The sequence below is a fragment of the Lissotriton vulgaris genome, chromosome 8, assembly GCF_964263255.1.
Source record: "Lissotriton vulgaris chromosome 8, aLisVul1.2, whole genome shotgun sequence".
NCBI lineage: Eukaryota > Metazoa > Chordata > Amphibia > Caudata > Salamandridae > Lissotriton > Lissotriton vulgaris.
The window spans coordinates 1357593783-1357616097 of NC_141696.1; the positions used below are offsets into that span (position 1 = coordinate 1357593783).

Consider the following 22315-nt stretch of genomic DNA (forward strand, 5'->3'; position numbering starts at 1 on the left):
CATTCATAAAATTGCGCAGAAAAAGTATCCTTGTTTGTATTACGTCCATATTTGAATTCCATGGGGATACAAAATCACCAAGGAAGAAATATGTTTTTATACCTAAACCGATTTAGGTATTCCCTCAAGGGAGCCAGCTAATTTAATTCACATCGCACTATGGTACCTCCAAAAAGCAACACATTCTTCGATGTGTGCTTCAAACAGGCATGCCAACAATATTGCAAAATATGCAAATATTGTAATCAAAGTAGGTCTTAAGGTACTCTTCGTACATTGCGCCGTTCAAATCTTATACAAAGTAGAGAAAAGTCTACTCATTACCTGCCTACACAAATTGCAATTTGTATATCTAGCCCATACAAATCCAAAGTTGGCCAACACAAATCTAAGACACAGTAAGTGTTACTAAACTACCTTACAAATCCAAGGCATCAAAACCAACAGCAAGTGACGCAGAACGACTCTTACCAATCAAATGGTTGTCCAAATTCTAACTGACAAGTTATGAATGACCTAACGGTCATTTTTAGAATACTCATGCCAAAAAGGTTCTCAGTCAGGAGTGGTAAACGTGGAGGATCAAAATCAGGAAGATCAGAAATATACTGGACTACAGAGACAGAGAATCCCCAGAATCTCTGTGCACAGAGTACCTCCTTAGTAGAATCCTGTCCTGTCCTCCTCAGTAGATTTCTGTCTCCTGACAAGATCTCTGCTTAGATAGCCACTTCTCTGATGAGGTCCACGTTTAAGGGCCATTTGAAGAAAACAAGAAACCTTCTCAAGGGTCCCATTGATACTTGGTCCTTTTAAACCAACAAAGAAGAAATTGGCAGAGAAGCTGAAATATAAAATACCTATTTATTAAACCTCAGATGAGGGAGACTACGTCACACAGAAGCCTTAGCAAATGAATGAGGCAGTCTAAGTACAGAAAACTGGGGCCTTATATATGCTTAGTGTTCCATAGTCCGCATAAGACCAAGGGGCAGTCCTGGCACATGTAAGCATGCAAAGTGACTAATATGGGCATACAAGATCTGCTTGCTCAACAAAGTGGGAGGAGTTAACAGTGGCTGTTTTTGGCAAACACATCCTGGCATTTGCATACTAGAAACAGTTGCAAGGACAGCTGCAAGCTCAACTGAGCATGTGCGAAGGCGGAAGATACTGAATATAGTTCGTTTTTAGGCAGATTACAAGAGCAGTCAACACTGAGGGATGACAGAGCACATGGCGAGCACGTGGCAGCACATAGGAAACAAGATGGCTGCCAGAAATACAAAATGGCTTTCAGCTCATGCTAACAAATTCGTCCAATATTTAACAATGCAGCCAAGGACGTGGGATGTTATGTTCCTTTTTTGTACGGAGTCTGTGAGACACAGGTATGTATGTGGTATTTGTTTAGCATAAAACATAGCAAAATGTCAGCAAATCACTGTACAGGATCAATGGCAAGCCTACAGGCAACAGATGATAAGAGAGATATCTGGGATCTTAAAGCAGCAGAGTACTGTTATTGTACTGTGATGTAGGAATTTTTAAAGAGGTCTATCTTGAACGCTTGCCTAAATTGGAGCAACATTTAGGGGCAGTCCTCATGGATACAGAGATGATATGTTATCCCTGATCTTGTGTGCAAGAATGGAAAAATTAGCTACTCTGTTTTTTCTCTTATAAACTTCTTAGGTGTCAGTCTGATGGTGTCCTGGTTGTGGGTATGTTGAGTCACCAGAGATGGTGGGCTGGTCTGCAAGATAATTTATTTATTTTCGAAATTTTTATAGCGCAACGAATACCCTGGGGTGTCTCGGCGCTGTGGAGCTACTAGAATCAGCCATCCTCTTACTGGTTGAATAACCATGTTTTTAAGAGCCTGCGATAGCTCATCAGGTTCGGGGCGGTCTTAATGACCAGTGGCAGGAGATTCCAAAGTTTTGGAGTGGCCACCAGAAAACGCCTGTCTCCCCAGGTGGCAGTTCTTGTACGCGGTACAGGGAGGAGACTGGTGTTGGCCGATCTTAATTGCCTCTTGGGAGTATAAAGCTGAAATGCTTCAGTAAGGAACCTGGGTCCTATGCCATGTACTGCCTTATAGGCAATGCAGAGGGCCTTAAATTTAATGCGGCTCTCGACTCTCAGCCAGTGGAGGTGGCGGATGGCAGGGGTGGTGGGCTTGCGGTGAGGGATATTTAGAAGAATCCTTGCAGCCGCATTCTGGATAGACTGCAACTTCATTAGGACACGCTTCTGAGTGTGTAAAAAGAGAGCGTTCCCATAGTCTATTTTTGAGAAAACTAAGGTAGAGACCACAGTTTTCCCAGCTGAGGTAGGGAGGTAAGGCAGTAATTTCCTAATTTTTTTCAAAATGAAAAATGCTGAGGAGACAACCTTATTAGTGTGGAGGTCAAAGGACAGCTTACTGTCAAAGATCACTCCCAGGTTTCTGGCCTTTTCCACTGGGACAGGTGGAGGGCCCAGCTTTTCAGGCCACCAGATGGAGGACCATTCCGGGGAGAGCCTGCCAAAGGTCATGATCTCGGTCTTGTCCGAGTTAAGCCTCAGACAATTCGAGGCCATCCAGGTACTGACCTCAAGCATGGCTCTTTGGAAGTTGGCTGCCACAGAAGGGCCATTTCTGTGGATAGCCAGAACCAGCTGGGTATCATCTGCGTAAGATGTAATTCGTATCCCATGGGCCTTAATTACCCTCGCCAAGTCCGCTACGTAGATATTAAATAGCATGGGACTTAGCGAGGAGCCCTGTGGGACTCCACAGGGGAGTGCAGAGATAGGGGAATAGAAATCTCCCAGCCGCACAGTCTGGGTACGATTTTCCAGGAAAGATGAAATAAGGTCCCTGGCCAAACCGTTTATCCCCAGGGCTGTGACACGGTCGACCAGAATGGTGTGGTCGACCGTGTCAAAGGCTGCCGACAGATCCAAAAGGATCAAGACAGCCGCCCCTCCCTGATCCATGATTGCCCTGAGTTCATCAGAGGCCTTTATCAAGGCGGTCTCAGTCCCATGCCCTTTCCTGAACCCAAACTACGTTTCGTCGAGGAGTTGGTGAGCCTCGACGAACTCTGAGAGTTGTCTATTCATCAGGAATTCGCATACTTTGGCAGGAAAGGGTAGACACGCAATGGGTCTGTAACTGGCCACAGCTGTAGGGTCTAGGGAAGGTTTTTTTAAAAGGGGTTTTATGACAGCCTTCTTCCACAGGCTGGGATATTGACCTGTCTGGAATGCAGTGTTGCAAATTTCCATGAGGGGACCAGAGATCACTTCTGTGAGTTTTACCATCACGGAGGGAGGACAAGGGTCCAGAGGGGAACCCGACTTGATGGTGGAGATGAGTCTGATAATGTTGTCCTGTGAGGTGGGTGTAAAACAGGGAAAATTATCATAATTGTGATCAGAAATTACTTCTTCCCCAGTACAGACTCTATGTTTAGTTCTAATATCCCCTTCAAAAGATGCATATATATCTGCCACCTTTGTGGTAAAAAAAGTGGACAGTTGATTACAAAAAATCTGTGAAGGTTCGACCCCGGGTCCAGTGGAGGGGGTGGACAGAGTCGTAACGACAGAGAACAGCTCTCTAGCAGAATTTGCGGAGTTCTCTATTTGTGCCGAGAAGAAAACAGTTTTTCGGGCAATAATCGCCTTTTTATATATTCTGAGAGCATCTTTATAAGTTTGTTTGGCTATGGGGCAATAGACTTTCCTCCAGCGCCTTTCTAGGTTCCTGCAATGTTGGCGGTGAAGTCTGAGATCTTCAGTGTACCAAGCGGCCGACGGAGATGCTCTGTTAGGTCTCGTGAGTTTCTCCGGGGCCACTAGATCGGCGGCACTTCGAATCCAATCCTGGAAATCTGAGGCTGATAATACAGGGGTATCTCCTCCCTGAGGGCAGGAGAGAGCCAGGGAATTTAACATCTGAGGGATATCCGCGTTTTTTCCAGGCACGAGTCCCAACCCTGGTTCGTGGCCTGGGTAGAGAAGGATTTGCGGTCCGGATATATAGCTGAAATATAATGGCCCTATGGTCTGACCACGTGATAGGAATGGTGTCCAGTACAGCGATGTCAGGATCATTAGTGAACAGACCGTCTAAGGTATGTCCCGCCTGATGTGTGGTGCCCTTGACCAATTGGTGCAGTCCCAGATTGGAGAGATCAGCAGTAAGTTGGATTGTGTCATGGTTGTCCTGCTCTTCCAAATGGAAGTTAAAATCTCCCAGTATCATATATTTCTGAGAGCTTATGATGTGATCATTTAAGTCGGAAAAAGTAGAAAGAAAGGGGTTTCGAGGGCCAGGAGGCCGGTATAGTAATATACCTTTCAGAGCTTGTTTGGAGGTAATGCTAATAGCAAAGGTAGCTGCTTCACAGTTAGCGGAGTTAATGGGATCCAAGGTGGTACGGTATTTGTCCTTATAAATAATAGCGAGTCCACCCCCTCTTCCTATGGGTCTGTCATGTCTGACTACACTATATCCATCAGGGGTTGCGGCGCAGAAATCCGGCCCTGACCCGGCATCTGCCCAAGTTTCAGTGGCAAATAGTAAGTCCAGGTCATGGGCGAGTATAAACTCGCTGATCTGGAAACTGTGGGATGGAAGGGAGCGTGTGTTAATAAGCGCTGCTCGGCAACTATCAGAAACAGCGTAATCTGGAACATAAGACAAGGTGCAATTAGTGTCTGGAAGGACTGATGAGTAAGAATGTGGGAGTTGGTAAGAACACCCTGGGCACGGGAGGGGACAGTCGCCCACCGCAGCGGTAGGACAAACAGTAATGCAATTGTGATGTAGCTTACCTAGGTTCAGCTCTTTTAATTGCTGAGGAGAATAGCGCAGTCGGGGACCAGGGGTTGTGGCCCTGGGCCGTGTCCGGCCACTGACGAGCGCAGACGGGCTTGGCTTTGGCGCGGCTTCGGCGCGCGCCCGCTGCGCCAGCCCGCTGCGCCGTCTGGTCATGGTGCTCATTTATTGGCCGTGAGGAGGGTGGGAGGCCAGCGCGACTAGAGCGCAGCCCCAGCCCACACCCAAGATGGCGCCCGCCGCCGCCTAACAGTCAACCAAAGCGGCTAGGCGAGGCGAAATAAAGCTTAATAGCGTGAGAAGGGGTGTTAGAGTGCCTCACTACATTCCAGTTAATCTCAAAGAATAAAATGCCCCCAAACGGATTTTTCTGCACGAAGTATAAAATGATTTTAAAAACGATTTACAACAGGTTAAAAATGCAGCAATGATTACAACTGATCCCAGATAGCTCGCAGCCCTAGTGCTCACACAGGGAGAGCTCAGAAAGGCAGCGAGCGTAGAAACACGACGAGCTAAGTAGTCTGGGAGGGAGGGAGGCCAGCGCGACTAGAGCGCAGCCCCAGCCCACACCCAAGATGGCGCCCGCCGCCGCCTAACAGTCAACCAAAGCGGCTAGGCGAGGCGAAATAAAGCTTAATAGCGTGAGAAGGGCTGTTAGGGTGCCTCACTACATTCCCGTTAATCTCAAAGAATAAAATGCCCCCAAACGGATTTTTCTGCACGAAGTATAAAATGATTTTAAAAACGATTTACAACAGGTTAAAAATGCAGCAATGATTACAACTGATCCCAGATAGCTCGCAGCCCTAGTGCTCACAAAGGGAGAGCTCAGAAAGGCAGCGAGCGTAGAAACACGACGAGCTAAGTAGTCTGGGAGGGCGGGAGGCCAGCGCGACTAGAGCGCAGCCCCAGCCCACACCCAAGATGGCGCCCGCCGCCGCCTAACAGTCAACCAAAGCGGCTAGGCGAGGCAAAATAAAGCTTAATAGCGTGAGAAGGGGTGTTAGAGTGCCTCACTACATTCCCGTTAATCTCAAAGTGTGGGTGGTGCTCACAATGGCTATGTAAATGGCGCAGCTGGTTTTGAAGATGATTCTGATCCAACAGAATGGAGGTGAGGTGATCATATCAGATGCTAGATGAGATGTGAAGCAGTCTGTAGGATGCCCATACAGTGTTAAAAAGAATAAAAAGGATTTTGTACAAATTGTTAATCAAGTACCAGCTGTGGGCCATTTTAGGATCCCAAAACTGGTATTTCATTTGAGAAAAGTGATTACCCTAGTTTGAACTCAAAGGTCTGCTACAGAATGTTAGTGCAAACATGTAATTTGGAAATCTTGCTGTGTACTGTACCCATGAAAAGAATGTACTCTGGATCTAGACGGAAAGGGATTCACAGGCCATATGCAAAGCAGGAGGAACTGGAAGATGCCTTCAGGCATGTTAGTGCACAGAGATGCTATTTCTTTGCAATAAAGGTGTGCCACCTTTAATCTTCCCATATTCCTAGTAATTGCAATGCATTACTGATAATTAGACAACATTGTACTGTTTCCGTTCTCTGTTGCAGTTAGTATTTGGAGAGTAAGTGTAAGTGTGAATATGAAGAGGACAAAGTATGTGTTATCCATTCATTAATTATTATGCACTGTTTGCAAACTGAGCACATTTTATTTTGAAACCATTCTCTCCATTTTCATGATCTCAGTCTGTTGTGCGTCTCCTCAACCAGGTACTCTTCTACAACTAAACTAGAAAGTGAATTGGATAATGCCAGTATGGCTTCAATCCCTAATGCAGTTAGAATGAAATTCAGGATATGACACCCCCATCCCAGGCCTATCATTTGTCAATTAGCACATCAAATGGACACAGAAATTGTGTGCATTTTTTAGGCGAACATCAGGAACTGTCATTTGAAAGAATGAGACCAAAAAGCTATCCGGAGCACAAAGTTGGAAGAGGAAAGAGAAGCACAAAAACAGAAAGCTGTGAAATGCCTTGAGAAATTGTAATGACTTGGTGGACCATCTAAATAAGATTTGATGAAGGATCGGGGTGAAACGGGCCATCGTTTGAGTGTGCTAATTATCAATAATGTTAGTATCCTGTCTGATGAGCAAAATACCTTGTCATCCTCCTCAGAGCATCAGTAAAGTAATCTTTTGCTTCATTTGAAAAAGCAATTGAAGACAGCTCAGCTGCTACGCTAAATAGTCAAACTATTACACTGGCAGCTGAGCACAATACTTCGTCATCCTCCATATCTGACACATCTGATCCAGCACCGTGGTCAGACAAATTAAATTATACCTTTGTGGATAATATTGTAACTTCTTGACCCCCCTGAAATGTAGGATATAACATTTCCGTTAAATAAAAATAAACTTCATTTTTCTAAAATCTTTCAGATGAGGAAACTGGACAAGGGCGAATTGATAAAGCGCAGATGGCGGGTTTAGTCAAAAATGTCAGACTATGCATTTTTGAATTTGAAATCTCTACCTAAAGGTTTTCCTGGTCATTGCAGGGATATACATGCAACCCTTACAGATGGCAGGTCTTCTGATATTAATGCATCAGACCTAATTGAAGAATTAATACACTTTTAATTCATTCCCCCTAATGGTAAAAATACTCCGCGTGAAGCATTGCACTTTTTCAAAGACATGAGTATGCAAGATATCTTCCCTAATATTTTGGTGGCTTTGCATATACTTTTAACTTTGCCAGTGACAGTGGCTAGTGGAGAGTGAGGTTTTTCTGAGTAAAAGTTAATTAAAACCTATTTACGCTCAACAATAATAGATGAAAGGCTATTATCTCTGGCAATCCTATCCATTGAACAGGATATTGCACAACAGCTGGATTTATTCACATTAATCTTGACATTTGCAAAAATGAAAGCCCGTAAAGTTAAATGTTCTTTCATTTTGTAGATCATATTTTAAAATATTACCACTGTTAATTTTTTTTTTAATAATTACATAAACAAAATATGTATATTATTTTAGGCTATAAAATACAAGTTATATTTGATTGATGGTGTCATAATATCTGTTCCCCATATATTTCTTATTCCATTTATATGATATTTGAGCATTTATTTCATATACTCTCAATTTATCCTGTATATATTTAATATGTGGCTGAGAAACCATGCAACTCAACATAAAAATAATTTTTGTCGCCAACAAAGATTGTCGTACAGGGCGCCACGAACTCTAAACCCAGCCCTGCTTCGTGTTTGTCTAGGGATAGGCATATCTACTGCAAAGGTATGCTTTCATTACAAATACTGAGATAGACAGCCCACACTCACCTTACAGCATAGCGAGAGGTTGTGTGTCGCACAAGGCAGCCTGGTTGTGCCCCAGCAGAGGGGAAGACAGCAGCAGGCCAATCTTAGGAGGTATGTATCTACACACTGTGTGGTGCAAAGCAGCATAGTAAGTTTGTTTTTTCTGCTGCATTGCATGAACAATTATTAATCTGGCCTCGTCTTGAATGCTAATATTAATTTTGCATAGAAAATATGTCCCCTCTAACCTGTGCTCCAAACTAGCCTCTGTCTCCTTGGCACCAGAGTGGATGAGAGCTTGCGTACAGAACCATTAAAATAAAGACAGCGATTATCACATTCATAAGAGGTCATTACATTGTCAAGTTCGCGCTGTCATGAATTATGAAAGTATTCAAGACTGACGGTTTTGGCCCTCCATTTGTTATAACGTTTTTCCTTCTTAGCATGTGTAAAGCTAAACGTCTTGCCATATTGCTTGACCCCTTCATGCTACAGGCTGTGCCTTTAGAGAGCTGCTAGCCACTAAATAGTCTTCTATGCATCTCATTTTCAAAGTGTTACAGGCTGAGCATTTGGAAATATATGGGGAATTCACAAAGGTAACTTGCAGTTGTGAATAATTTACAGCAGTAGTTTACTCTTACACTTTTTGAGTAACTTTTCTATTTTTAGCTATTCTCAAACTCTGGTATAAAGTACTTTGAAGGGTAGACTTCCTTGTCTTCACCCCCTGAATAAGGGGTGAAGCCGAATTTCGTAGTGTAAGTTATTACTGCCGGAAAGAATCAGTAGTAAAAGGATTCTTAAATGGAAAAACTATAAAAAATATGTCTGTTTTCTTAGAAAGGGGATTTCTAACGAAACAAAACTTAAGGTTTCCCTTTTCTATAGGACTAGTGGAAATGCTGACTTTCAGTGAGAAATTATGTCTCTGCTTGTGATCACTGCTCTGAAATTGGCAATGCAGAACTATGTGCATTTTATTGTGGCGTTTGTATAACACTAGCCTGTATAAGGTACTGAAATGCTCACTGCATGCATAGCAAGCACCATCCTGGACGGTGTGGGTAGGAAGAGTGTGGTCTTTGTTTTGTGCCATTGTAGGAAGTGTTTTATATTGTGCTTGTTGGTAAGCTGAAATGTGAGAGACAGGAGTGCATTGTATCATTTTGTGTAATGCTTCGACCTCTAGTTATCTCTGCACGCTGCATTATTATGGCTGTTCAGTTGATCTATCAATAAAGACGGGGATTTTTTTTCCTTGGGTCCATTAAACCTCTAGAATTTGGAAATGTTTGTTTTTTAGGATATATATGGAAAGTGTGTATTATTCATCTCAGTGCAGGAATCTCTTCAGACTCATGATTGTCAAATGATACTGCATCATATGTGACTCCTTCAGCCAATCTTTGCTTTTTAGCTGACAGGAGGTTGCATTCCAGGACTTCTGGCTTTTACCTCTTAGCATTGTAAGTAGGAGCTCATAAATCCCAGAATGTAAAGTGCTATTGACTAAAAAGCCAGCATTGGCATCTAGGGAAATGAGTCATGTTGTAAAGTCCTGCATCACATTATACCTGCGTCATGTATAATGTATGCAGGGTGGGCGTTCCCACGCAAAAAGGCATGTAGAACTGGCACAGTGAAATTTACAACATTTCACTGCATCACTCTACGTCTTCACTGCGTCAAAATCCCTACGCGTTCTCAGACCAGGCGTAAGGAATGACGCAAGGCTTTTTAAATGGGACTCACCTATCTGTTGTGGCGCATTGCTGGAATTGTGTCACTTTCATGAGCAACTCCAGCAATGCGTCACTTTTGGGTCAACAGATGCGTCAGAATTTCTGACACATCTGTAAATCCTTGCGCCATGGTGCACCATATTGTAAATGCGGTGCATTCATGGTGGAGCAAGGGTTTCATATGGAGGCGCAGGGAAACAGGTATTTGTACATATGTGTCAGTTTTTTGTAAATCTGCCCCATGATGTCCATCCCTTCCTTCAAGCTATCTGAAACAGAAGCAGTTACTTCAGCGCTGTATTAGGCAGCAATGGCCTTCTAATTCTTTTGAGGTTTGACTTAATGACCCCTGCACCATTTATCCAAGATTGTAGCATATGTATTGGGACACAAATATTGTATATGCTCTTGGTAGGAAGTTCATAAGAACGGATAAGAAGTGCTTTGCCTCTTAATTTTACATTAGATATTAGACAAATAATAATGCACTTTTCAATGCCTGTAAATACTCAAACACAATGCACATTCTTACTTTTTATAGGTGATAATGCATCCCTTGAAACCTCGGATATCCACAGCAAAAGGAGCGGTATATATTGCTGTCATCTGGATAATGGCCACCGGATTTTCTCTCCCCCATGCCATGTACCAAAAATTGTTCACCTTTGAGTACAGGTAAAATTTGAAGTAGATCAAAACGTACTGTATGTGCAGTTAATTAATGTAAGCATATGGCCTCTCTTTTTTTCCACGATTCTTGCTTTCTGACATTCAGTTTGAATAGATACAGAAAATGTGTAATGTCCTGAACAGGCAGAACCATGGTTATTGATATTTTCATATGACATCACCAGTAGACACCCAATGTGAATATTAAACCCTAAAACGCAATTTCAGTTGTCTTTTACAGCAGCATTTCTTAATCTAGGAACTGGAGACCACCAAGGGTCCTCAACGTCAACTCACAGGATCCATGACTGTTTAGAAAATTAAATAACATTAGTTGATTAATAAAGTATGTATACACACAAAAGAAAATTGAAATGTGAAAATTTTATAAAGTGGGGGCTAAAAATTAAGTTGGTGTCCTTAACTTAATGAATAGGAGCAGCACAAGTACAGCAAACAGAATCTAGTATTGATTAGTGACATCAATTAAAGCAGTAGTATGTGCTGACAAAAAGAGAGTATTCTTATGGACCAAAGAAGATCAAGTGATATGCTTGAGTCAATCATATCACTTCAGAAATAAAACCACATTTTTTAAAGATCTGAGCTTCCTAATAAAATTTAGATTTTTGTGTATTTTGGGATCCACATAATTCCAAAAATAAAAAGCCTCTGCTTTGAGCCTTTCTAGCGGAAGGGAAATTCCTTTGTGCCATGTCTATTTTGAATCTACAGAGAGGAGCCACAGAAGAGGGTATGTTTCAGCTTCTTTGAACTACTCTTTGGACATTCTCCGAAAGGTTCTTTAGGATGGGAAGGTAACACCAGAACACACAAACAATGTGTAGGAAAATATGCAAGGTGTCACCGGCATTCGATGGCCCAATATATGAAGCAGTCAACAATTTGGAAGCCAGTCCTAGGTCAGTTGATCAATGGGTACAAACCAGGTCACGGGCTAAATGACAACACTTCTAAATCTTTTTATGTTGTATCCCAGATAGAAGGCAGAAGAGCAGAATATAGAGCTTATTAACTATGAAAACACCATATGACAATTTATGATAAACTGTGCAAACTGCACTGAAATTAACAAAAAATAGAAACGATTCTAGCTCTTCATCTGTAAGGGAATGAAGCTCTCCGTCTGTAAGTAGGAGTCAACATGTCCAGGACTTGCTCAGGCATATCATAACTGCAATTTGTAAATTTGCCGAGTCGCTTCGTTTATTATATGCCCAGGTAAGCTCTGCAAAGATAAAGACAATAGCTCTCATCTCTGTTAATATATAGACGTCAGTCAGAAAAACTCACGTGTGCCACTGCTAAACTGGAAGATAAGCCCACCTTTATTGACTGCCTTTCTCACATTAGTAATTTATCAAACAAAAAAGTTGTGTTGCTTTGTTTTATTAAATATATCAAAAATACCAACCCCCTGGGCTTGATCAGGCATGGGTTTTATAAAAGGTGCTCACTCAATTAGCACCAAATCTGCTTTGAGCACTGTACTTCATTATGCAAATGGAAGTAAATACATTCTTCATAGAATGATGCCTTTCTTACTGTTTAAAAAAGTCACGAATAAATAACTTATTACGGCATATTATATGTGTCCATCTCACTGCTGCAGAAATCTACGGAAAGTTACTAGAACATTACGTGCCCTCGTTTGTCTCGGACTTTGGGAATGGGTACCAACTTGGATTTGTGACAGGCAGAAGAGCAGCAGAATACACTAAATCAGTGACATCACGTTTAGGTCAAGCAACCATTGACAAGGACCTCAAGCTATGATTTTTTTTTACATAAAGAAGCATTTGATAGAGTATCCTGGATTCTTGTGGGGAGTTTGTTACAGAGTTTTTGGCCTAGGCTGCAAGATTTACAGTTATAATTAGAGCTGCTGGTTTCGTATGTAATTGGGAAAGTTTCAAGTTAGTTTTAGAAGATACTGCTTTAGGCAACTCAATGTATAACTACAGTATGCCTACTTTGTGCAAGTGCATTCGAACTCATAAAGCTTTAGTCATATCATTCATTTTTTTAAAGTTCTGTAGTAAATAATGGATAAGAAGTGTTAGATTTACCTTCAACATTCGAATGCATGAAAAGTACATTTTGTTTCTCCTTACACACAATTGATTGCATTTAGGACCACGTGCACTCTGCACACCAAATGACTGCATGGTTTCCAGAGTTGTGCATATCAAGGATGTTCAGTTTACATGTTATTTAATGGTATGTTATTTATATTTGATATATAGCGCACAATTCACCCGAGGGCATCTCGGGTGTTGCAGAAACAGGAATCAGTGGAGGGAGAAAGGAGTTCAGAATAGGTGGAATTTGAGTAGTTTCCTAAATTTACAGTAGTTCGAACATGCGCGAACATGGAGTGGAAGCTTGTTCCAGTAGTAGGAAGCGAGATAGGAAAAAGCCTTTCCTCCACTTCGAGTCAGGCGAATGTGAGGAACACACAATAAGACTTTATCACAAGATCTTAGGCAACGGCCAGGTGTGTATGCTTTAATTTGTTGTTGCAGATATAATGGGCCTTTCCCTTTTAGGGCTTTATAGGTAAGGCAGCAGATCTTAAAACAAGATATTTTCTTCACTAGCAGCCAGTGCAGTTCCCTCAGCAATGGAGCGAAGCTGTCCCTGAAGGGCAATTAAGAATGAGTCTTGCTGCAGTGTTTTGAACTACTTGGAGTTTGGCAACCAGGGTCTCGTTAGCATCCGTTAAATGGGCATTGCTGTAGTCTAGCCTGCTTATTACTAAATCTTGGACTAAAGTCTTTCAAGCAGAGGTTGGAAGGTAAGGGAATATTCTGCGCAGAAGGTGCATGTTATGATTGAATACTCCAGAGGTGGACAAGATGTTCTCTTTCATTTTTAGAGCTTGGTCTATTTTCATACCTCGATTTTTTACTGCCTGTTTGGGCACAGGAGTGGAGCCCAGTTGGTGTGGCCACCAATCGTCTGTCCAAATAGAGGAAGCTTTCCCAAACAGCATGATCTCCTTCTTGTCTGCATTTAATTGGAGATAGTTCTTGTTCATCCAATCGGAGATGACTAGATGACCAGGGTGAAACTTTTTTTGTTTCTGTCAGATCAGGGTCAAATGTAAACATCAGCTGGGTGTTATCCGCGTATGAGATTATTTTGAAGCCAAAGCAATCTGCGATCCTGACAAGGAGAACCATGTAGACATTGAGCAAAGTAGGGCTCAGGCAGGAACCCTGGGGAACACCCTTGTCAAGGATTGTCTTGCAAGAGGAATATGGGCCCAGGATGACAGTTTGATGTCTATCTTTCAGAAAATGATGGAGCCATTTGAGTGCAAGGCCTTGTATGCCAATCTCTTGCAGCCTTTCCAGCAACCTCGAGTGAGAGACTGTATCAAAGGCTGGTGAGAGATCTAATAGCATGAGCATTACTGGGTTACCTGCGTCCAGCTCTAGGCGCAGGGAGTCAGTCCCGGCCAGGAATGCCGTTTCCGTGTTATGGCCTGGTCGAAAGCCAGATTGGAAGGAATCTAGCATTTGGTTGGTTTCTAGGTGGGCAACTAGTTGTTTATTGATTAGACTTTCGAGCTGTTTGCCCAGAAGAGGTAGCAAAGATATAGTCTTGTAATAGGCATGGGATTTTTGATCCAAGGTGCTTTTTTTCAGGATAGAACGTACACATGCCTCCTTCCACTCAGGCGGGATGGTGCCTGTTTTCACTGAGCAATTGAAAATCTCTAGGATCACTGGGGCAAGGCAGTTGGACAGCAGAGACATTATTTTGGGGGGCAGATGTCCAAAGTGGAGCCTGACTTGGCTGTTGCCAGAGAACTACAAATTTCCTCCAGGGTGAAAGGTGCAAAACTGCCTAAGATGTAAGGTATATCCTTTAACTGATCAACATCGGAGCTTATGATCCCTACCCCAGGAGAAGGGGGGAGGTAACATGTGGGAGATTTTCTCCTGAAAAAAGTTGGCCAGTGAGTCACATAGGTTCTGGGATTCAGAGGAAGACTGAGTACTTGCCGGAGGGGTGGTAAAGTCGTGAACTATATTAAAAAGAACTTTAGGCGAGTTGCCATCCTGTTCAATTTGATTGATAATAGAATTACACCTTGCAATTTTGCTATTGTGGTGGTAACACAATAAGGCTTGTTTATAAAGATCCTTATCTTGAGGCTTTTTGCTTCTGCGCCAGCACCTCTCTTGGTTCTTATACCTTGATTTTTCTAGTTTTAGCTCGGAGGAGAACCAGGGGGCCGATGGTCAGTGATTAGTGGGGCAGTGGTTTTTATAGGTGGCTGTTGCGTCTAGGCCTTTGGTTAAGGCAATGTTGAAGGACTCCAGCAGATCAATGACATAGGGATTACTTTGTGGCAGGCTGAGTTGAAAGGCTTCCCTAAAAGCCTCTGGAGTAAGTCAATGCCATGATCTGTAGGCGTTTAGTGCCGGTCTGCTATTACTCTTTGTGATGGAAGGTTGAAGAGACTGAATGTGAAAAGTGATTAAGAAATGATCTGTCCATGTGAGGGGAATTGGTACCTTACATTCTAGAATGGAGAACATCAGGTAGAGTGAGTGGCCCGCTATAAGCATGGGGCCTCTGACTCGTTGGAAGAGTCCTAGTGTTTCCAGGTCCGCTAACAGCTTAGTGACTTGATAAATAGTATGGTCTTCCCCATGGTAGTTAAGTCACCTAGGAGGAGAAATGTATTTGAGGCTAAGACATGGGTGGCTATTTCTTCCATCAGCTGTTGGCTGAAATTAGCCTTGGATCCTGAAGCGGCGATAGATCAGGGCTCCGTTGCAGGTGTCTGTAGTGGAGAGATTTATTTTAAAGATACCTAACTCTATTGAGTCAGAGATGGTGGTCGTGATCCATGTTACATTGATTGTATTTTTGAAAGCTATGGCAATGCCTCCACCTAATTTTGATCCTCTGTCAAGTTTTATCAGTTTGTAGTTATCTGGAATAGCTAGCAAGATGCCTGGAAGGTTGGACGGATTCAGCCATGTTTCCGTCAGGAAACAAATATCCAGTGATTAGATCCCATATCTCAGTGACATGTTTGGCTAGTGACCTTACATACCAGAGGAGGCTTCTTAGGTCCTCCCTAATAAGTATGGGGCATGGGTCAGTCCCCATAAGGTTCCCTAGTTTGTTGTTATTTTGAAGATAGCATTTGAAACAAGCCACTGGGCCCTCTAGGTTAGGGGGGAAACTATTAGAGCATAAGAGTTATTGTGGGGCTCTTACGCTATTCGGCACCCTCAATTGATGAATGATAACCAATGAGTAATGGTAACGGTGGGATCTGTTATCACTTACCCTAAGTGAACCAGGGGTCCTTGCAACGTCCGGGCACAGACAGGCTTGCCTTTGGTGCACCTTCGGCATGCCAGCTGCTTGCGTCTGCTGCGTGCCCGGCATCAGCTTTTATGGCAGAGTGTACTAGAGCGCTAACTGCCGCCCTCCGGAAGTGAGTCCGAAAGCTTTCTCTGCAGAAACAGCTACTGAAGCTGTGGCGGGCCGGAAAGCGATGGCACCAAGAGATCAGCATGGGAAGAAGGAGTAACTTGTACAATTTTAAAACAGTAAGTGTCAGCGCAGATTAAAAACACGCGATTAAAATGGATTCCCAGTTAGGGCTGATACTCGCACACAACAGAAACACTTAAGGCATTTAATACATAGCGGCTAAATGTCACCTGAATATTGGCAGCAGTTACTACAAGCGGATCCTGATCCGTGATCCATCAGTTGATTCTGATTAAAGTCTACTGATTATAATCATGACGACATCAGTTCTCATGGGTAAAATCAGCACAGTCTTAAAAAGTGTTTGGCTTTCTTTCAAAGTATTTAAATTACTTTTTTAATAACAATGTAGGTAGGGTGTGAATTTGTAATTTCTAAACCTTTGAATTTCATACATCTTGCAAGAGAACAGCACAAGTGTAAAATGGACTTATTTATCATTTAGACTTTCAGGGCCCGATTCACAGAACTAACTTAAGACAAAATCCTAAACTTACTACCATTTTGGTATTCACCGAAGGCACTTACTCATTTTGGTATTCACAGAAGGCACTTACTCATTTTGGTATTCACAGAAGTTACTAGTCCTAACTTTAGGACTCCTAAATGCCTTCTGTGAATACCAAAAGTCTTAGAGTTAGGATTTTTCTCAGTTTAGGAGTAGTAAAGTTAGGGCTCCTAACTTTAGGACTCCTAAATGCCTTCTGTGAATGCCGAAAGTCTTAAAGTTAGTCCTAACTTTACTACTCCTAAACTGAGAAAATCCTAACTTTAAGACTTTCGGTATTCACAGAAGGCATTTAGGAATCCTAATTTCTGTGAATAGCAAAATGAGTAAGTGCCTTCTGTGAATACCAAAATGATTAAGTGCTTTCTGTGAATACCAAAATGGTAGTAAGTTTAGGATTTTGTCTTAAGTTAGTTCTGTGAATCGGGCCCTCAGAGTGTTACTTTTTGCTGTGTTTGTGCAGCAGCAGACATGCCAGAAGTGAGTCTCCAATCCTGCAGAATGTTTCTTTGGGCATGATTCAGGGTTTCGCTGTAATACAAAATCTAGATTCTCAGCTTCTGTAAACACACCATTGACAAGATGTATGTCAGTGATCTCGAGAATGTTTCTTTGGGCATAATTCGGGGTTTTCCTGTAATACAAAATCTAGATTCTCAGCTTCCGTAAACACACCATCGACAAAATGTCTGTCCGTAATGGGTGTCCCTCATCCACTCAGAATTGGCACCCGTCTCTACAACAGGTCCAGAGTTATTTAATTAGTAAAGATCCTCAGGTTCTAGAATATTCCTGAACTGTGCTATGGAATGACTTTGTTGGGCATACATTTTGAGTTGTTCCACAATTTTGTTCTTCTGTTCCATCTAATTTAATAATTTTTAGATTGAAACAAACAGTAGCATGAAAAGCACCACTTACTGCATACTAAACAGGTCTCATATTTGCTAAACTATTCTATATTTTCTTTTCAGTGAGGAAAATATCCGAAGTCTCTGCCTACCAGACTTCCCTGAGCCAGCCTACCTCTTTTGGAAATACCTCGACCTGGCAACATTCTTTTTGCTGTACGTTTTGCCTCTTTTAATCATCTCCGTTGCCTACACAACAGTGGCCAAGAAGCTGTGGTTGCGCAATGCCATTGGAGATGTGACAACTGAGCAGTATGTTGTGTTGAGAAGGAAGAAGAAAAAAACCATCAAAATGTTGATGCTCGTGGTCGTGCTCTTCGCAGTATGCTGGTTTCCGCTGAACTGCTACGTTGTCCTTCTGTCGAGCCAAACCATTCGCACCAACAATGCTCTTTATTTCGCCTTCCATTGGCTTGCAATGAGCAGCACCTGTTATAATCCCTTCATCTATTGCTGGCTGAATGATAATTTCCGATCTGAACTGAAATCGTTGATCAGTATGTGTAAAAGACAGTCTGGACCCACGGAGCATATGCTGCCCTCGACCGTTCCATCGTACAGAGTAGCCTGGCCCGAAAGCGGCCATTTTAAGAGATCTCAAGTCTCCAATACGCTTCCTTCAACCTCAAACATTCAATCAGGGAAGACTGATCTCTCTTCAGTGGAACCAATTGTGGCTGTGAGCTAAGTGACGTGTAACAGTGAATTATCAAATAGTACCAAAGGCTCACAATTGAACTTGTCGCCAAGAAGGCAAGAGGTGAAGTGAAGCAACACCATCTCTTAAATGCACCATTGTGTTTTTTTTGTACCTTTCCATGATTGGTGTGTTCAGTAAATTATCACCCATGCTGAATTAGTACTACGTCAGGTCACTTGGTTCGATATTATTATCTAAGTCATCAGTATGAAACGATGCCCAGCTCCTTTGAAGACCTACCCACATCTCACAAGTTGGTAGTAGGAAATTGGCTAATGTACAAATCTATGAATACCTGGTCCTAAAAACTGAGTTGGAATCTGGAAGTGGTCTTGACAGTGCTTTATTTGTATAAATAACTAACTAAATAATTAGGGCCTCACTTATGAGACTCCTTGCACCTCCAGAACGTCACTTTTTGTGACGTTCCGTGGCGTAGAAGCCTGCTAGATATTTATCAGGGAGCACAAATCCACTTTTTTAGGCTTAATGCTGCCTGATAAATATCAGTCCCTTTAACGCAGTGTTTTGCGTTAAAGGAGCGTGCAATGGGTGTTGCTGGGGGCGTTCCCAGCAACATCCATAGCTTTTTGACCCTGCCCCAGATTTACAAGAATTCGTAAATCTGAGGCAGCACAAAGAGTTTACGCCTCCCCAGGGGAGGCATAAGGGAGGCACAACGAGGAGAAATATCTTTATTTCTACTTGTTTTTCCTTTTTCTATGTGTGGTGCATTCTGAAGCACACATAGAAAGAGGAAAAAGCCTCTACTGATTATTTTTATACAGAAAGGTTTCCCTTCCTGTACAAAAATAATCATCCCCGCTAAGTAGGCACCCTAGCACCATGGTGCAAAGGTGCCTGTGTTGGCGCACAGCAGCCCATTGTGTGCCTGTGCAGGGGAAAAGCACAGGAATGCACTGTATCTTATACATACGGTGCATTCCTGCCCTTTTCTTTTGTTGTAGGGCAGCGCATTCCTGCCCTTTTCTTTTGTTGTAGGGCAGCGCATTCCTGCCCTTTTCTTTTGTTGTAGGGCAGCGCATTCCTGCCCTTTTCTTTTACCATAGGGCAGCGCATTCCTGCCCTTTTCTTTTACCGTAGGGCAGCGCATTCCTGCCCTTTTCTTTTGTTGTAGGGCAGCGCATTCCTGCCCTTTTCTTTTGTTGTAGGACAGCGCATTCCTGCCCTTTTCTTTTACTGTAGGGCAGTGCATTCCTGCCCTTTTCTTTTGTGGTAGGGCAGCGCAGCAGTAAGGCCTGCTTCGCTGCCCTACGGCAAAACCTCATAAATGAGGCCCTAAGTGAATAAGTGCATAGATCCAAAATGCTCACAGCCTTTGCTACTGAATGTAACGTTGCCAAATACCACGCCTGCCTAGTTGGTGGCTCTCTTTTCAGCACGCTACACTCCATTTCTTTATCTCACTTTTGCAGGTCCTGTATTATCATTGTTTTCTCTTTGTCACTGTTTCCCTATCTTTCTCCTCCTTCCTTCTCCCTTTTTTGCCGCGTTCTCTGTCCCTCTGGGTGAAAGACTGGGAAGAACATTTGGTCCCAGTACACACAGATGTGTAGCAGTGCCCACCCTTTGCATTCGCAGGCACAAATGATGCAGAGAACCATATTCACAGGAAAAGCTTGAAGAACCATTACCGGCAAGCAATTAGTCATCACATTTATGCGTAAGGAGTCCCTACAGATGACGTGTGTGCCGCAAATACTTTCTAAATTTAGATACGTATTTGGACTGAATTGTCCCCTGGTATAGAAATTTTAGACACTTAGCACTTGACACATGCCAAGAGATGTGTTGCTGAAAATCCCCAGGGTTGCCCTTTAGTCAAAACTATTCTTTGATTAGAGCATGGTTTCCATCCCTCCTATGATGTTGTGAAAGGTCAATTAGACTCATGCATTATAAATGAATGAATGCAAACTACCATAGTTTAGCTACAGTTTGTAGACCCAGGAATGTTTGGGACACAAGTGGGCCATAGGCAGTGCTTAATTTCTCACTTAGTTGTTGGATTAGAGCAAATCAGAGTTATATTGGTGAAAGCCATGGCTTGGAAGCAAGAAAGAAGATCTTAAGGAAAACTGGAGCCAACGTCAGTACCACCTGACCATCAAGAGGCATTCCCAAAGGCCGATGTATAGGTGATTCCATGAGCCCAAGCGCCATCCCACCACACAACAGATGTCTTCTAAACAATCATTTCTTAAAACGTTTTACAAATAATTAATTTTGGTTAACTTACCAGATGGATCTACGTTCAACGATCTAGTTTATGGCATCGTAACATTTCTGATAGTAGAAATTTTGCCTATCTAGGAACTGGTCAATGTTTTATTAAAAAAAAAAGTGGTATTATTTTCTAGTTTAAGTTTTTTTTATCAACTGAATGTTTTTATGTTTTTATAAAGAAATACAAAACTGTATGTAACTATTGATGTAAGCAAACAAAAATATGTTTCGAAATTGTGCTGAAACTCAGTGATGGTTTTTGATTTGAACAATAAAGATTTTCACTTTGACTCTGCATGGTTTAGTTTTGAGCTGCTTGAACACTTTAAAACAAAAGAACATATTTTGCCCAATATATTGTTCATTATGCTATCTTTTCAAAGTTTGTAAATCACAAAAAGGTTATTAAATTCCACCAATGGTTCTTTAGGCGCAATAGATATATTTTTCATAAACAATGTGCTCTAAAACGGAAAAAAGGTGAAAGTCATATAAATTGTGGTAAAGGTGAGTAAGAAGCAGAACAGGACTGCTGAACAAAAAGGAACATTTCTACTTTATTTTTTATAGGACTACAGAAAAATATTTAAAACGTTAAGACTTACATAGGAAGGTGGATACTGAGCGAGGTAATATCAGGTCAATTCTCAAGGGAACCTAGTGGCCACTAAGCAATTCTTGTAACAAGTTCTGTGATTTGTCTCCTAAACCTAGGGAACTAGATACTACTGTAAGCTGAGGAACCTGGCTTTGGCTGTCGGGGTAGAGTGGGAAATCAGTCCTGCTCCTGGAGGATGATCTAGGTTTAGAAACTCAAATACAGCTAAACATGAATGGTGCGTTGATAGGGTTCAGTATTATGACTGTATGGAATGTTTATGAGTTGAGTGCACTTGAAGGAGCTATAGCACAGTAAACTCACAGCTGTGTAGTAAGTTACTTTTCTTGTCAAATAATGTGAGGTAAATCCGACTTGCCTATGGCTGCAGTGATTCAGTTACGTGCAGTAGTAGCCAAGGAAGTGCTTCAACTCTAGGGGAGTACAGCAATATACCTACCCCTGTGCTAATCCTTTCTCTAAACTGGTGCACAGAACTTCACTGAAGTCAAAAGTTGAGGTTGCCACCTAGTTTAAAGGTCCACTTTAAATGCCTGGTCCAGCCACTCAAAGTGCTTTTACGATCCCTGTATGTTCTCAGTGTCTTTGATTCCATGGTGATAGCCTTCATCCCATACCGGTGCCTGTTCATACTGGAATCCTTACCAGACAGGCTTTCAGCCCATCAGAGGCTGTTGTTGGACTTTAGGTCTCCTTGACAGAGCTGACCACAATACTTTAGGGTTTGGGAATGTAGGGCATCCCTTTTCATTCAGGTGAGAGTAGTGGGTGACAATTGCAAAAACCACAGTTGATGGACAGAATGCAGAACAATGTCATACATTCCCCCCAGTACAGAGATCTGGGCCTAAATCCATCGTTTATTTGCACTCCACACCACCCCAGTTCAGACATGGCCATATGCAAATCAGTCTGACCCTGTGCCTCATGGGAACAGTCCAGCCCGAACTGCCAAGCCATGCCTTCCCTGGACCGGAAACAAGCTTCAGAGGACCGGTTTCTGGCATTTCAGCCTTCTTCAGCCTGGCTTGCTAGAGTAGTGGGTGACCTTGGCTCAGTCACAGTTGTTGAGGGGTAGCTTCTTTCAGGCCTCCAGCAAGTCCAAGGATTGTTGATCGGAATCAGTCCGGCAGCGATAAGAATATTACCACAGCACAACAACCTCGCCACAATGGCTTGAGAAGGGAAGCACTGGAGAGACACACGTGGGTTGGAGTAGGATTGA

General features: G+C 42.5%; 1 protein-coding gene across 1 annotated transcript in view; it reads left to right on the forward strand.

Moving 5' to 3' along the window:
• The window catches only part of GPR83 (G protein-coupled receptor 83), a 259542-nt gene extending 240945 nt beyond the window's left edge, over positions 1-18597 (forward strand). The window contains exons 3-4 of the mRNA XM_086933499.1: positions 10431-10564; positions 17588-18597. Of these exons, the coding sequence (XP_086789625.1) occupies positions 10431-10564; positions 17588-18212 (759 nt within the window). The 3' untranslated portion in view covers positions 18213-18597. The remainder of the gene's footprint in view (positions 1-10430; positions 10565-17587) is intronic.
• The last annotated feature ends 3718 nt before the right edge of the window (positions 18598-22315 follow it).